General features: G+C 40.5%; 1 protein-coding gene across 6 annotated transcripts in view; it reads right to left on the bottom strand.

The window, feature by feature from the left end:
* Positions 1-2,398: 2,398 nt before the first annotated feature.
* LOC135428433 (titin homolog) overlaps positions 2,399-16,202 on the bottom strand; it is an 18,814-nt gene continuing 5,010 nt past the window's right edge. For 4 of the 6 annotated variants that reach the window (XM_064682425.1, XM_064682419.1, XM_064682424.1 and 1 more), the window contains exons 14-30: positions 12,633-16,133; positions 12,361-12,573; positions 12,166-12,291; positions 11,967-12,059; positions 11,667-11,831; positions 11,445-11,603; positions 11,223-11,315; positions 11,049-11,171; positions 10,808-10,888; positions 10,640-10,720; positions 10,380-10,496; positions 10,249-10,317; positions 10,074-10,169; positions 9,912-10,004; positions 7,911-9,639; positions 3,189-4,374; positions 2,399-3,107 (exon numbers count right to left, since the gene is read on the bottom strand). In XM_064682425.1, coding sequence (XP_064538495.1) covers positions 2,540-3,107; positions 3,189-4,374; positions 7,911-9,639; positions 9,912-10,004; positions 10,074-10,169; positions 10,249-10,317; positions 10,380-10,496; positions 10,640-10,720; positions 10,808-10,888; positions 11,049-11,171; positions 11,223-11,315; positions 11,445-11,603; positions 11,667-11,831; positions 11,967-12,059; positions 12,166-12,291; positions 12,361-12,573; positions 12,633-16,133 — 8,493 coding nt within the window. In that variant the 3' untranslated portion in view covers positions 2,399-2,539. The remainder of the gene's footprint in view (positions 3,108-3,188; positions 4,375-7,910; positions 9,640-9,911; positions 10,005-10,073; positions 10,170-10,248; positions 10,318-10,379; positions 10,497-10,639; positions 10,721-10,807; positions 10,889-11,048; positions 11,172-11,222; positions 11,316-11,444; positions 11,604-11,666; positions 11,832-11,966; positions 12,060-12,165; positions 12,292-12,360; positions 12,574-12,632; positions 16,134-16,202) is intronic. The other 2 variants (XM_064682423.1, XM_064682421.1) reach the window with 2 other exon arrangements.

The following is a 16,202-nucleotide window of genomic DNA, read 5'->3' as shown; positions in this document are numbered from 1 at the left end:
GCCTCGATTCGGCCTTTTGCTTGCAAGACTTTTCGAATTATTTTAAAGGGCGCACAATCTACGCAAATTGATTGGAAAATGTTCTCACGGGCGATTATAATTAAAACAGCGATTGTTATTTTTGTGGCGCCCACCTCAAAATCGTTTGTCTGCAAATGGCATCCAAAGTTGACAGGCAACACAGAAACAGAACAAAAAAAAACAGAAAAAACACAAATTAAGCAGCTGACAGGCGGGTGTAACTGACTGCGAAATACGCTGTTTACCGAGCACATGTGTCGTTAGGAAACTTTCTGATTGCACTACTCCAAGACTCTGGCTGGCCCAGGCTGTGGGCGTGGCTGCCATTTTAATAAATAGTCAACCTGCCGAAATTGGCGACTTAACCTTTAAAACTTTTATTGTTTTTCAACTTTTATTTCCAAATGAAGAAACTAAAAGTATTTTTTCGACACATCCCTTAATCGGGGACTTCCCTTAGCTGAACAAAATGACAGTTACCGTTAGAGTTCGCTTTATGGAGCTTTCACTGTACTTGCGCTGCCTATCTCAGCGCGTTCAGACTCCGAAATTGTGATCAGCTTATACAGAAGCCGATCTATAGCTGATTATTTGAACAGTGTGACCAGGCTGTGCTGTCTCGCAAATATTATCCCGCTTGTCATTTTTTTTTTTTAATGTCTTTTAAGCATTTCATTTATTTATGAGCATATTTGTTAAGCTAGGCAATTTATTAAGAAAATTGCCAGCGAAAGCTATTCTCAAAATGTTGAGCAAATATTTGTTCGCCTCTTCGAAGAAGAATGTAAAAAAAACAAGCGCATTCCTGTTATTCCTGGCTGTCAAAAGAAAATTGGAAAAAAAAGTATCTAGCAGATGCCTCTATATACATATATTATATGGACGTCATATACCTGGTGCACAATACAATGTTGATAATAAATACACAAATCTAATAACAAATTAATTCGCACACAATAAAACACAACAAAAGTGGGCGGCATTGATGGTAGGCTCAGATACGAAATGGGCGTGGCTGTCGAACAAACACGCGTGTATCGCAGCTGTCGCAACGACGCGAACAACAGCAAAAAGAGAAAAAAGCAAAAACCATCTAGGGCAGGCCGAAGAGGAAATACCCTTTCCGATGTGATCAACAGGTTTCAGTAGAAGGGAGATCTAATGAAAAACAAACAAGTAAAAGTGCTCTAGCTGGGTATGCCAGACTAGGGATACCCTGCACCAAGCGACAAGCTATCTGCGCACTTTCTGCAACAATGATGCTTCTTCTTATCATTTGCCTCTCACTATTTAAGGGATCCTTATGATATTTTCAGGGCTTGAATATGGCATTGAAAAACGTGTAAATGCCACAGCGCAAGACTCTGCCTTCAAAAGGTATTTGTCTCTTTCAATTTGCATTCTGATCTTATTCTGAAGGCATTATTCATCTGTGTAAGCTATATGCTTTGTACATATTATGGAATCGCAGCTGCCTCTCTGAAAGCGTTGCACATTTCGGGACAAAATCAATATGCCCTACGCAAGTGTATGACACAAAGTCGCAGCACAGACAAAATCTGCCTCGAACAAAAATGTCAGTGTTGCCTTCGTGAGGCGTGCGCTCTTGTTGCTGTTGTTGTTGTTGCTGCTGTTACTGTTGGGAGGTGTGGGCACTTTTGCTTATTGACTCGAAAATGAAGGCTGAATTTTAACGTGCTGGGCTTTGTGTCTATACGCACTATATACATATATATAAATGCACAGTCAATGGTGCGCCCTCGTTAATGGGCCGCAACAGCACACAACAGCATCGCCTTAATTTGTGGCAGTGGACCATGCCACGCCCACCAGCAAAAATTCAAACACACAAATTCAATTGCTCAATTTGTAATTATGCTGTTGGGCGCCACCTGGCGGTCAAGCGACAAGTGCGTTCTTATCAAGTGGAAAATTTGCAAGAGCGAAAAGTTAATGGGAAAATTAAATTGTATAAAATCCTGAGTGCGAAAACTTTTTGGCTTACCAACGCCATTGAATAAAGTTTTAAGTAAATTGAATTCGCATATCGACGTTAAATAAGGTTGCAATATTAGAAAGTGAACTATATGGGGCCTACCGATCCGTATATGGTATACGACTTATCATATAGCGCTCACGTTACGATAAAGGTATATTTTTTTTGGAACTTGGACTTTATTTAAGCGAGCTATTTCAATTGTCAAGAATTCATGATAATTGAATCTATCGCGTATATTAAGTCAGAACACATACTCTCACAATTAAATATATATTTTATTTAAATGAATTTAAAGGTTTAATATTTATGCAAAATAACATAACGAAAATAATAATAAATAGTAAATAGTAGCTAAAGTAATATTTGAAGAACTTAGTAAAAATTACAGATAAAAGAATCATAGAGAACGAATCAGAGTTGAGTTATAAACAAACTAAAATCTCTATATAGAGTTCGTATGAACTCAAAAACTCTAAACCTAAACTAAAGCTGATCTATCGTACGACATCTGTTCGATCATTAGACTCGAGTGAAATCCTTGGTCTCGACTGTCGCGTCACACGACAAATCGGACACGATGCGCCGATATGCGAACTCTGGCACCAGAATGCCGACAATCCTTTTGCTGGACTCCGTTTTGACGCGCACCATCTGCATCTGCCGTCCGTTCTTCTCGATGATATTCGCGACACGTTCCCACACGGATATCAGCAGACCCGACAGCACGTGATAGGATCGCACGCGCAGACCCAGACCGCACCGCTTGCCGTAGGAGCACTTGCAGCTCCAGTAAATGTGGGAGCAGATGTGCAGGCACTTGCTGAACTGCATATCCCAGAATGGCTGGGCCGCCTTCGGGGAGGCCTTCACATAGCGACCCAGCAGGGAGCTGAGCGGCTCGGTGCGCACTTGAGCCCCCGTATTAGGCCGTATGATCACCAGATTGATTTTGGTCGGTACGCTTGGCTCTCCAGTGGACTCTTCATCGGTTTCGGGATTCAAGCACAAAATGGCGCAGTTGTTATTGTTGCGCTTCTGACGAAGTATATAGAAGCCCTCATGGGCTTGACGCTCCTTCTTCTTGAACCTAGAGCGACAAGAGTGTACGTGGATTAGTTACAAGTGATTGATTGATTGATTGATTGATTGATTGATTGATTTGACTTACTCCGTCAGAGCCGCATCAAAGGAAAGGCCACGCTCCACCTCAACCGTGTGCAGTTCCGTGCTCGCAGTGCCCATGACATATATGCGCCTAAAGGTGATGAGCTTGGTCACCGTGACAACGGATCCATGGACGTCCAGGTCCGTGATGCCCATGTTGAAGTGACGCGTGCGCTTCACCTGCAGCATCATTGCGTACATCTTGTTGAGGAAGAACTTGAACAGAGCCGTCTGCACCTCGAGGCGGCAGCCCAGCAATCGATTCAGAAATGTGGGTATGTGATTGCTGCCATTGTTCACGACATAGCTTCTCTGGCCAATGCTGTTGAGGCCCACATGGAGCATGCCAACGCCGGCCAGAGCCTCGCAGCAGTCGAGGCTGAAGTCGCCCTTGTAGAAATCGGGCACGAGAGCTGCTTCCAGCGGCTTCTTGCCCGTTATCTGTTGCAGCACGCTGTCCAGAGCGCTGCTGCCGATGCTGTTGTTGAGGTTGAACAGCGATTGATGCCGCCCGAATGGATCCCCCTCCGGTGGATTGCTGTCTATCGCGCCCAAGTTTTTCAGTTCCATGGCCACCATGTTCGCCTGATGCAGCTCCGCGGCCACATCCGAAATGAGGATTACGTATTCCGGTTCGTTTTTCTGGTTAGTGCGTTTCGTGCATCCGAACTGTTGTATGGCACGTTCAGCGCTCCACGGCAGCTCCAGACTGATGTACAGTCGTTGCCTTTGATTGGCCACAGTCTGATCGCTATGCAGGGATATGCCAGACGAGGCTGCCTCCGATATGATGGCCACCTTCTTTCTATCATCCATAAAGGCCTGCCTTTCGGCATAGTTGAGCATATCCATATTTGTTTCCGTATCACCGCGCAGCTCGTACTTGTAGGAGAGATCGCCCGTTTTGACCACCCGACCGCGACGTTTGGTCAGCTCGGCCACCTCGCTGGGTCCGCCCAGATCCGCAATGATCTTATCCACAGTATTTGGCGGCATTCGACGACTCAGCTGCTGTATCTTTAAGAGAAATTTATCCCGTGCACTGATGCAGCGCTTCACCTCGCTCTCTGTGATTTGGTCTGCTTGGGGATCGAGGCCATCAAAGTTATACTCGAAGCCCTCTTCTTCCGGCTCCGCTTTCATGTTGTTGCATAAATGCTTCAGGATGCGCTGATGCATTGTTTTCTCCGCTGGAAGAGATCAAGTTTAATCAGTTCAAATGCTGAATTTGTACAGTTCGTTTTGTTTGCTTCTATAACATTTCACCCACAAGGGCGTGGGTTGAGCCATTAGAGGCGGCTCCTTATACCCTGAAACCATTAAAAACAGACAGAAGAAAGCATCCCCATCCCCGACCCCATAAAGTATATATATTTATTCTAGATCAGCATCATTAACAAAGTCGGTCTAGCCATTTCCGTCTGTCTGTCCGTCCGTCCGTCCGTCCGTATGAGTGAACGCAAGGATCTCAGAATGGAATGCAGGTCCTCCTAGTGCCCGCGCAGTACGAGTTCGTTTCCGATAATCGATAAATTGCCTCGTTTCCAAGTAATCGATATCCAAATCCTGTTTTTTGGAGTCACCAAACTTGATATGTACCCTCTAAAATAGAATTTATATATACATTTTTTTCATTTTATAGCTTTTCGAACCAACCCCAATTTTCACAAAAAACATAATGAATTTGAATTTTTAATCCAGATATTCAATAAAAATCATCAAAAAAGTTTCGGTTTTCGAACCGACCTCGAATTTAGAAAAAACGTGATGTAACCCTTTGCCATTTTGTTGATTTGGGTCAAAATTTAGATTTTCATTTCATTTGCCAATCGATAATACTGATCTTGACGAGTCCAAAATTGTATAACATTCCCAAATCGGACATTATTTGGCCGAGATATTCCAAAAAATCATCAAAAAAGATTGACTTTACAACCGAATCGGTTTTTGGTCAACCACTTTTTTTAACCCATCGATTTTAAAAATGTTTGAATGCCAATTGATAGTAGGGATCCCTACAAATTCAAAAAGATCCTTACGAGTCCAAAATGGTATAAAATTCCCAAATCGGACATTATTTGGCCGAGATATTCAAAAAAATCATAAAAAAAGGTTGACTTTACAACCGAATCGGTTTTTGGTCAACCACTTTCTTTAACCCATCGATTTTTTAAATGTTTAAATGCCAATTGATAGTATGGATCCCTACGAATTCAAAAAGGTATAACATTTCAAAATCTGACAGTATTTACCCGAGATATTCAATAACAATCATCAAAAAAGATATTCCGAAAAATCATCAAAAAAGGTTGACTTTACAAACGAATCGGTTTTTGGTCAACCACTTTTTTTAACCCATCGATTTTTAAAATGTTTGAATGCCAATTGATAGTATGGATCCCCACGAATTCAAAAAGGTATAACATTTCAAAATCTGACATTTACCCGAGAAATTAAAAAAAAATCAACAAAAATGTTCTGATTTTCGAACCGACCCCGAATTTGAGAAAAAACGTGATTTAACCCCTTGCCATTTTGTTGATTTGGGTCAAAATTTAGATTTTAATTTTTTTGATGCCAATCGATAGTACTGATTCTTACGAGTCCAAAATTCCCAAATCGGACATTATTTGGCCGAGATATTCCAAAAAATCATCAAAAAAGTGGTTGACCAAAAACCGTTTCGGTTGCAAAGTTGACCAAAAACCGTTTCGGTTGCAAAGTCAACCACTTTTTTGATGATTTTTTGGAATATCTCGGCCAAATAATGTAATCAGTTAACCCATAAAAATCAGATAGTATTTACCCGAGATATTAAAAAAAAATCAACAAAAATTTTCTGATTTTCGAACCGACCCCGAATTTGAGAAAAAACGTGATGTAACCCCTTGCCATTTTGTTGATTTGGGTCAAAATTTAGATTTTCATTTTTTTGATGCTAATCGATAGTACTGATCCTTACGAGTCCAAAATGGTATAAAATTCCCAAATCGGACATTATTTGGCCGAGATATTCCAAAAAATCATCAAAAAAGGTTGACTTTACAACCGAATCGGTTTTTGGTCAACCACTTTTTTTAACCAATCGATTTTTAAAATGTTTGAATGCCAATTGATAGTAGGGATCCCTACGAATTCAAAAAGGTATAACATTTCAAAATCTGACAGTATTTACCCGAGATATTCAATAACAATCATCAAAAAAGATATTCCGAAAAATCATCAAAAAAGGTTGACTTTGCAACCGAATCGGTTTTTGGTCAACCACTTTTTTTAACCCATCGATTTTTAAAATGTTTGAATGCCAATTGAAAGTATGGATCCCCACGAATTTAAAAAGGTGTAACATTTCAAAATCTGACAACATTTACCCGAGATATGAAAAAAAAAACAACAAAAATGTTCTGATTTTCGAACCGACCCCGAATTTGAGAAAAAACGTGATGTAACCCCTTGCCATTTTGTTGATTTGGGTCAAAATTTAGATTTTCATTTCTTTGATGCCAATCGATAGTAGTGATCCTTACGAGTGCAAAATGGTATAAAATTCCCAAATCGGACATTATTTGGCCGAGATATTCCAAAAAATCATCAAAAAAGGTCGACTTTACAACCGAATCGGTTTTTGGTCAACCACTTATTTTAACCCATCGATTTTTAAAATGTTTGAATGCCAATTGATAGTAGGGATCCCCACAAATTCAAAAAGGTATAACATTTCAAAAGCTGACAAAATTTACCCGAGATATTCAAAAAAAATCATCAAAAATGTTCTGATTTTCGAACAGACCCCGAATGTGAGAAAAAACGTGATTTAACCCCTTGCCATTTTGTTGATTTGGGTCAAAATTTAGATTTTCATTTCTTTGATGCCAATCGATGGTACTGATCCTTACGAGTCCAAAATGGTATAAAATTCCTAAATCGGACATTATTTGGCCGAGATATTCCAAAAAATCATCAAAAAAGGTTGACTTTACAACCGAATCGGTTTTTGGTCAACCACTTATTTTAACCCATCGATTTTTAAAATGTTTGAATGCCAATTGATAGTAGAGATCCGTACAAATTCAAAAAGGTATAATATTTCAAAATCAGACCAAATTTACTCGAGATATGCAATAAAAATCATCAAAAAAGTTTCGATTTTCGAACCGACCCCGAATTTGAGAAAATCCAAATTCACCAAACTTGAAATGCAGCTTCTAGAATAGTATTTATATATATATACATATATGTATTGCCACCTCCACCGCTTCAGTAGTCAGCAGTTGTTGGTTTGGCTGTTGGGTCAAGGAGGCGGCAAGTAGCGTGGTCTGTTGCGAGTTCAAGTCCTATTTTTTTTACATTTAGTTTTTAATTTAGTTTTAATACTGCTAGAGCAAACGAGTGCGTAGCGCGAGCTGCATTTGATGATGGTCGAAGAGGGTTCAGGATATCCCCTAGTCGGGAACTCCCGACTAGAACTTCTGACTTGTTTTTTCGGATTTTGGGAAATTTACTCGTCCGGGTGGAAAATAAGCGAAACTCACATTTTCTTGCGATCGGACGAAGAGGACAGAGTAGTGGAAACCTGCTGTTCAATAAATTTGTTGATGTGTTTTTTTAAATTTCCATATTAAGTTTTATAATTGAGTGAAAATTAATATGAGCAAAAGCAGTGGGCCCCGGCAAAGCCGGGAAATATCAGCTAGTTTTAATATAAAGTATTTCGTATATCACTTACCCTTGGAGGTTATCGAGCGGCGGAGCTTGTTTTCAGCATCATTGCCATCGTCTTCATCCTCCTCCGAGGAACTGGTTTCAGTATCATCAGAAGTCGTGCTGGACCAGTCGGTAGTCATGCGTGGACGCTTCGGGCCGCCCGTGGCATTTGTGCGCTTCTCCGGGTCAAAGGCGCCACTCCTCAGCAGCCTCTCGAAACATTCGATGCTGGGTGCTGGAAAATAGTTTTCAATAAACGATTGTATGATCGCCTTGGCGGTAGACACAAAGCCCGTCAACTCAGTTCGGTCGAATTCCAGATAGTGCAGGGCGCGGCACTCGCTAGTCGACTGCACCCCAATGACCACTGCCCGCTCCCTAAGCCTAGCGTCGTTGGCCATTTTCACCACATGCTTCAGCTTGGCGGCAATACACAGGTTCTTGAAGTAGCGCTGATGCGCGGACCAGAACTGCCGATTGATCCGATCCTGGATACGCGGCTCAATGCGAATGCGCCGAAAAGCCTTGAATAGCTGCTCATTAATCTTGGCCCAAAGCTCCGCTGAATAGTTGTAGAATTTGCGAAACTCTCGCGACATGGGCACCTGCTCAATGCGATAGTTGACATTATGCAAGCTCAGCTGGCGCGATACATAGATGCCGCGCAACTTCATGTCAACGGCGACGATCTCCATGGCGCCACTGCCCCGCTTTTCCACAGCATTGACGAACTCAAGGAATTCCGCATATGGGGAGCCCATGCCCCACAGGCCTAGCCGCGTCATGTAGACCATATTGCGCGGCTCGGCGGCGCCCGTGGCCGAGGCATAGACAATCCGTGCCATGGGCAACATCTGTTGCAGCTTCAGCACCGAACTGCACATCTTGATGAACCTTTCGGTGTTGCTCAGACTCATCCTATTCGCCTTGTGGCATTCATCCAATACAACAATGCCATTCTTGCCTAGCCACTGAGCCAGCTGGCTAACGTGGGTCTCGTATTTGGCTGTTGGATTTGATGTTTCCCGCGTCAGCTCTGTGTAGGTGGAGCAGATGATGCCCTTCGTAAAGGACTCATCATCCGTCTCATCCGCGATTATCTGGTTGTATTTGAATTTTCCAATGGGCTCCACTTTGATCTGTCCGCCAACGCCAATATAGTTCAGTTCACGCTCCACCTCGAATCGGAGATGCTCCGACACGGATATCCAGAGGGCACGATTGCGTCCCTGCTGAAAATTCTCATAGATGATGGCTGCCAGGGTGCGTCCTTTGCCCACGCCCGCACCATCACCCAACAGGAAGCCAGCACGCTGGCCGCTTGGGAGTATCTGCTCATGGGCCTGGCAAGCATAGATTATGGCCTCCAGCTGCAAGTCACTGAGTCGATGTGGATCCGTTGCCTTTGGTGAAAGCGACAGCGACGGCTTGTATGTCATTTTCGGCAAATCCAATGAGAGTAACGTCGACCTTTCGACCACCTCGTCGGGATGCTCCAAGGTGTTGGACTCGAGCTCATGCAAATTGCTGGGCCAGTATATTTCATAGCTATCTGGCACGCCGATTTCCTCCAAATCCATCTCGTCCTCATCCACTAGATGCGGCTGCATATGTGCCGCTTCGCGGCGTGTCGGCAGCTTCAGGGTTCTACCATGCAACAGTCCCTTGCGCACAATGCGTGCTCTGAAGATAGCATTCATGTCCTTCACCTTGTATGGCTCCCAGTCATCTAAAGTTTCCGAGTTTGTGCTCTACATTGGGTTTACAAAGATTTATCAATATCGATTTAATAGTTTATATATTATCGATTGTTTCCGATTTAACATTTTATTAAAAATAGGTAAGAAGAAAGATATATTAAGATCCACCCAATATGCTGATCTAGTTAACATCAGATTCCTGATAATTGCTTTCTTCCACAGCTTTAATTGGGGGCGTTTTAAGCCACAGGGTATCTGCTCGTCAAGTATTCATGACTGCTATGGTGGATAAGCAAACACTTTGACCTGAAACAGCCGCTCACCTTGGACAATTTCCTCCTCTCTGCCGCCAGCTTGGCAAGGTCGTCCTTAAAAGCTTGTAGAACTCTGTTTGCTTCCACGCTTTTGCTCTCCAACTGTAAGAAGATAATTATAATCAACTTTGTGTTTATGCTGGTGTTTTTAGCGTATGCTAGTTCCCTTACCGCAAGCGAGGTCCTCCTCGAAGAAAGAGTCCGAGCTAGACTTCCCTCATTGGCATTACCTTGTCTGGATTCGGCTTCCTTAGAAACGACAATCATCTATTGATTAGGCATTTAAATTTGTAATTCTTTTTATCGAAAGCCGCTTGGCCTGGAACGTCTGCGATTTTTTACATACCTTTTGATTATATTCATCTTCTTTGGCAACTTGTGCATTTCTGTGTGCCTGCGTTTTTTTACTCTCAAACTGTTCAATGAAATGAAATTGTTATATTTTTCATATTTTTTTTTCGAACGTGACTTTCTTACCGGTAGTGAAAATCTTCTGGCAGGAATCTTGCTAACTTGATTTGCCTCCTTCGCATACAAACGCCTAGCGGTCGAGACCTCCGAAAGTGATCCGACTTCTTTGGGCTCGACGGGAACCTATTAAAAGATAAAATATTTTCGACATTTTGATAAAAGTAGTTTTAAATATGCGAAAGCATCAATAATAAGTCATAAACAAAAAAAAAACAGGGCTCACGAAATATTTTTCGTTGTAAAACAAACTTTCTTATGGCAGTTACCTTTTCAGCTATTAGGATAACGTCTTTTTGGGTCTCTTTAGGAATTGCTTGTGGAGGCCTGCTTGCATCCACATTTTCCATCTGGTGAATAAACATAAACGGTGGCAATTAATAGTATTTCCACTATCTAACTGGTATCGAAAATCTTTGAAATGCAATTCTACTAACTGGTCTTTCATCCTTCGCCTTGTTAACTGGGCTACGTCCGGCTTTTGGGTTTGCTTTTATTTCTTTCGGCTTGATGATTATCTATTTAATTTAAGAATTAAAAAATAAGTGATAATACTTTCTTGTTTTTCAAATCGATTCACTATTATATTATGCGAGATAAACAAAATATATAATACCGTATAGCTAGACAAAAGCCCAAAACTTGCTGGAACATTGCCCTAAGCCGGTTCAACATTACCTTACATACCTTGGGCGATGTTAATTTCATATCTTCGATATCGGGCGTCTTGATTTCAAACTGTTCCCTAGCAGCTTCCAGTAGCATTGCTTTCAGTTTCCTCCTCCTCAGGTTGCGCTTTAACTGTTGAATAAACATTAATACTGATATTTTATCTTATTTTAACTTCCTTACCAATCGTAAAGAAATTCTTTTAACTAGATGTCCCTCCTTGTCCTTGATGAGTATCATACGTTCTGACTTTCTTCTTCGTCGTACTTTTTTGGACTTTGTGGGAAGAAGTTAAAAAAATAAAAGAAATGTTAAGGAACATCCGAAGATCATATACTGAACATAGTTTTTATCTTTGAAAAATAAATAAATTGATGTCTTTCTATCTAATCTTGACTTTCTTACCGCTCGTGAAGATGCTCCTACTGGATTTTTCTTAGAAGTGATTCCCTTCTTGGCGTTGTTTCCTGGTTTATGACTTTTCTTAGATGCAATTCCCGTTTTTATATCTGCCCTAAGGCCAGCCGTTAGCTCTGATCCTATACCTTTATCCTCAACTATGACCTTTTGAAACGTATGATAAAAATTAGTTTCTGTAATTCCTTTTGATATGCGGAAGATTCTTACCACTTGCGAATACGAGTCCCCTGGAATTTTGTTAGATGCAATTCCCTCCTTTGCATTCTTTTCTGGCTTATGACTTTTCTTAGGTGCGCTTTCAGTTTTGGCGTTGATGTCGGGCATAAGGCTAGCCTTTGGCTTTGATCCTATTCCTTTAGGGTCGACTATGGCCTGTTGAAACATATTAAAAAACATATGTTAGCAGATAAGCAAAACCCTTGTGAACAAATTCTGATTTACTCGCATCATATAGCTATAGACATGTTGCTAAGGTTTACAGATTGCTTTTAATTATATGAAACTTGCCTGTTGATTTATTGGATCATTGTTTTGGGTATTGGTTACATTGGATGCAAGCTCTTCCAGAGTTTTGTTTGCCTCTGTTTCATTGCTCTCAGGCTGTTGAATAAGAATAAAAATATGTTTGTTCTTTAGCTCATTCTTACCGCTTGTGAAGTTGTGGGCGAGGGAACTGGACGAACTGATGCAAGCTACATATACTTACGCTTTGCGATGTTGACGGTCTGGGCATCTTGCTTGCAACCTCTTGCTCAGTAGTTGAAAAAGGTTTGCTAACTGACACATGACCTGGCGCTCGCTTTGGTCGAAGGTCCTTGATCCCAAGCATGGGCTAATGGAATAAAAATGTAATATATAAAACTAAGATAAAAGCAGAGAACTTTATCTAGTTTCTTTTCACCTTTTGCGCAACTGGAAGAATGCGTCTTGGGATTGTGGGCATATCAAATGCAGCTTTGTGGGCCTCATCCGATTTCGGGCTAGTTTCCATTTTGAACTGACCATCTGAGGATCGCTTTTGCGCAGTTGCCGTTCTTTCGAAAAATCCTATTCCCACATTATTTTCTAGCTTCTTTATAAGTGGTATGGTGGGTGGCGTCTGATTTTCCGGATGCTTTTGTTTCGAATTAATTAGTCTACAAACTGTAGAATTTTACTTGACTCTATACTTACATTTGTCGGGTTCGGAGCGACCAGCTTTGGGGTGCTGGGTATATTGGTTGCAATTTTATGTGTTTCAGTTGGTTTCAAATGTGATTCAGATTTTAATTGTGCATCGAGCAACGGTTTCTTGACCATACCCTCTGTTTTCTGTTCTACTTTTGGTGTTTGATCCACATTTTCCTGATTCATTTCTATTCTTCTTGCAAGTTCTTCTAGATTAGTCACTTGATTAACATTTGGTTGTTGTGCTTCTTTTAGTTCTAACTTTTTCACAATTTCTCCTTTGTCCGTGCTTATCTTTTTAACTTCAGGTTCCTTCTTCGCAAAGGAAATTTCTTCCGTACTGCTTTTGCATCTTCCTTTCTTCGCTTCGGTTTTCTGTGAATTTGTTTTTTGATCCCCAAGTTTTCCATCCGATTCACTATTGCTTATATATATATCCATTTTCCCTACAATCTCTTCGAGATTGGGCTCTTTATCAACCCTTTGTTGTTGTAGTCCCATCTTTTTATCAGTTCCCCCCCTTTCAGCATCTTCACTAGCTTCATCAGAGATAAGATTAGTTTGCATGCCTTTCTTCTTAACTTTAGGTGTTTCCTCATCGGCGGAAACCTTTTCAGTATTGTTCTCACTTCTCTCTTCCTTATTATTTTCTATATTCTTTAGTTTTTCGATTTCCGGTTGCCTAACGGGCGGCTTTTGTTCTTTTTGTTTCTCCTTTGCATCCGATTTTATTTTCTTTTGCGGTGGATTTTCCAAAGTTTCAGTTTTTTGAAATTGTGGCTTGTGATCCTCAAGTTTCCTTTTTAATTCCTTATTTTCCAGAATAATGTCTTCTATCCGTGCAACCTCGAGATGCGCCTCTTTTTTCTGAGCTTCCGTGCTTATCTTCCTAGGTTTAGATTCTTTCTTCGTTGCCGAAATATCTTCCGTATTGTTTTCGCATGCTCCTTTCATATCCAAATTATCCAATTTCTCTTTCTGTTGTTTTATTTTCGGCCGTTGTTTTTCTTGTTGTTGTTCCTCTTTCGATTCAGATACTTTTTTCAGCGGCGGTGGATTTCTTAAAGTTTCGCTCTCTTGCCATATTCGTTTCTGATCCGCCAATTTTATATTTAAATCTATATTTTCCGTATTCAATTCTATTTTCTTTGCAATCGCTTCGAGGTTCGATGCCTGGTTGACATTTGGTTGTCGTGATTGTTTTTTCTCAGTTTCCATTTCTTCTGTTTCCGTGATTTTCTTCTTAGCTGCAGGTGCTTTCTTTTCGCCGGAAACCTTTTCAGTATTGTTTTCGCTTCCCTCTTCCCTACACTTTGTTTTCTTTTTTGGTTTTTTGATTATCGGTTGTTTTACAAGGGGCTTTAGTTTTTTCCGTTTCTCCTTCGCATCCGATTTTATTTTCTTTAGTGGTGGATTTTCCAAAATTTCCATTTTCTGCAAATTTGGTTTTTGATCATCAAGTTTCCTTTTCAGTTCCCTATTTTTCGGACTCATCTCTTTTTTCCTTGCAATCTCATCGAGGTTCAACGCATCATTAGCGCTTGGTTTTTGTGGATGTTTTTGTCCCAGCTCCATCTCAGATACTCTTTTCTCTGCGCTTTTATTAGCCTCATCAGGAATAGGATTCATGTCCGTTCCTATCTTCTTTTCAGTATTCTTTTCGAGACTCTCTTCCATTTTATTTTCTTTATTCTTTATTTTCTGTTGTTGTTTCCGTTCCACTTTTGCATCAGGCTTTACAATCACCTGCGGGGAATTTTTTAAAGTTTTCGGCTCTATCTTCTCCGCGTTTATTCTTGCAAGTTCTTCGAGGCTTGCCGCTTGTTCAACATTTGGTTGTTCTGCTTGTTTTTCTCCCAACCATTTTTCAATTTCCACTTTCTCTGCATTTCTATGTCTAACATCCGAGAAAAGTTTTGTTTCTAGTTCCTGCTTCGCAGTGGAAAAATCTTCCGTATTGTTTTCGCATCTGCCTTTCATATATTTTTCCATTTTCTTTTTAAATTGTTTGATGTTTAGTTGTTGTTGTTTCCGTTCTTCCTTTGCATCAAATTCTTTCTTCTTTTGCGGAGAATCTTTTGAAGGTTCGTTTTTCTTTAACTTTACTTTCTGATCCTCAAGTTTTCTACTCGATTCACTGGCTTCCAGATGCATTTCCATTTTTCTTACAATCTCTTCGATATTCGGCATATTTTTGGCGATCGGTTGTTGTGTTTGATTTTGTCCTACATTTTTCTCAGTTGCTCTTTTCTCCGCGTTTTTGGTATCCCCATCTGGGATAAGGTTCGCTTCAGTTACTTTCTGTTGAGCGGAAACTTTGCTTTTCTTTTTAAATGATTCTGTCTTTTGCAACATTGGCTTTTGATCGAGATCCGGCGCCTGCCCAATTGGTTGTTGTGATTGTATTTGATTTGAATCTATCTCATTAGGACTTCTCTCTACATTTTGACTACCTGCCAATAAAGGTAGCTCCATTTGTAATCTGGCGTCAGACACTTTATCGCATTCAGTTTTGTCGGCTTCCTCTGGCTTTGCTTGGCGGTCAGTTTTAAGTCTCGCATCTACAGGCACTGTCCTGTCAATTATCTCTTTTTTGGACAGAACCTGCATTTCTTTAGAAATATCTGTTTTCTTTTCAAGCCTTTTAATGATCTGTTGTTGTTTAACACTTGGTTGCTGTGGTTGTTCTCGTTGTTCCTTTGAATCCGATTCTTTTCTGTCTACCTTTTTTGGAGTTGGATAACTCTCAATTGGAGTTTTCTGCACAATTGTGGTTTGTTGCTCAAGTTTCCTTTTTAATTGCCTTTTATTGATTTCCTCCGGTTTTATTGTAGCTGACAGTTTTGCCTTTTTTTGATCCAATTTATTCTCAGTTGTCCTTTTTGCCGCATATTGTTTTGCTTCTGTTTCGAATCTTTCCTCTGAAAACCTTTTCTCCGCTTTAGCTGGCAGCTGGGTGGAAGCGCTTTTCTCATTATTTTCTTTGTCCAACTGCATTATGTTTGGGACTTGTTCAACTTTAGTTAGATGTAAGTTTTTCTCAGTTTCTCTCTTCTCTACATTTCCATCAGTCTCGTGTTGCTTTGCTTTTATTTCAGTTCCTTGGATTTCTCCCACGGAATCTGGTTTCGGCACCTTTTGCCCATCAAGTTTACTTGGCCCTTGCTCAATGGGAATCAACTCTATTTTCTTTTCTAACGGTTTTCCATTCTTTCGATTGTTGCCCTGTTTAAGAGTTTGTTTAACTTTTGTATTGGACTTGGATCTTTTAATTCCTGTCTCTAATGACAGAGGTTGGTCGTTTACCCGCGTATTCCCATCAAGTGTTTGGTCATTGCTTTTATTTTCCAGAGGGCTAGCACCTGGTTTTAACAAGGTTTGTCGATCAACTGGCTGTTGTGGATTATTAAAAACGTTATATTTATTGATCAGAAACTTTAAATTATCATCATCGAATTCTATCTTTTCCGCTTTCCGCTCGGGCAATTGGAATTCTACTTGTTTTTTCTGGGAATTGAATATTGAATATGCACTTTTATATAATAAAATTTCGTTTTTATCAGTGTGAAGCCCTGA

Source organism: Drosophila montana, unplaced genomic scaffold (genome assembly GCF_035044405.1).
Source record: "Drosophila montana isolate Dmon_TW-CO22-7 unplaced genomic scaffold, ASM3504440v1 contig_2481_1, whole genome shotgun sequence".
Lineage (NCBI taxonomy): Eukaryota > Metazoa > Arthropoda > Insecta > Diptera > Drosophilidae > Drosophila > Drosophila montana.
This window is presented reverse-complemented; position numbering and strand designations above follow the sequence as displayed.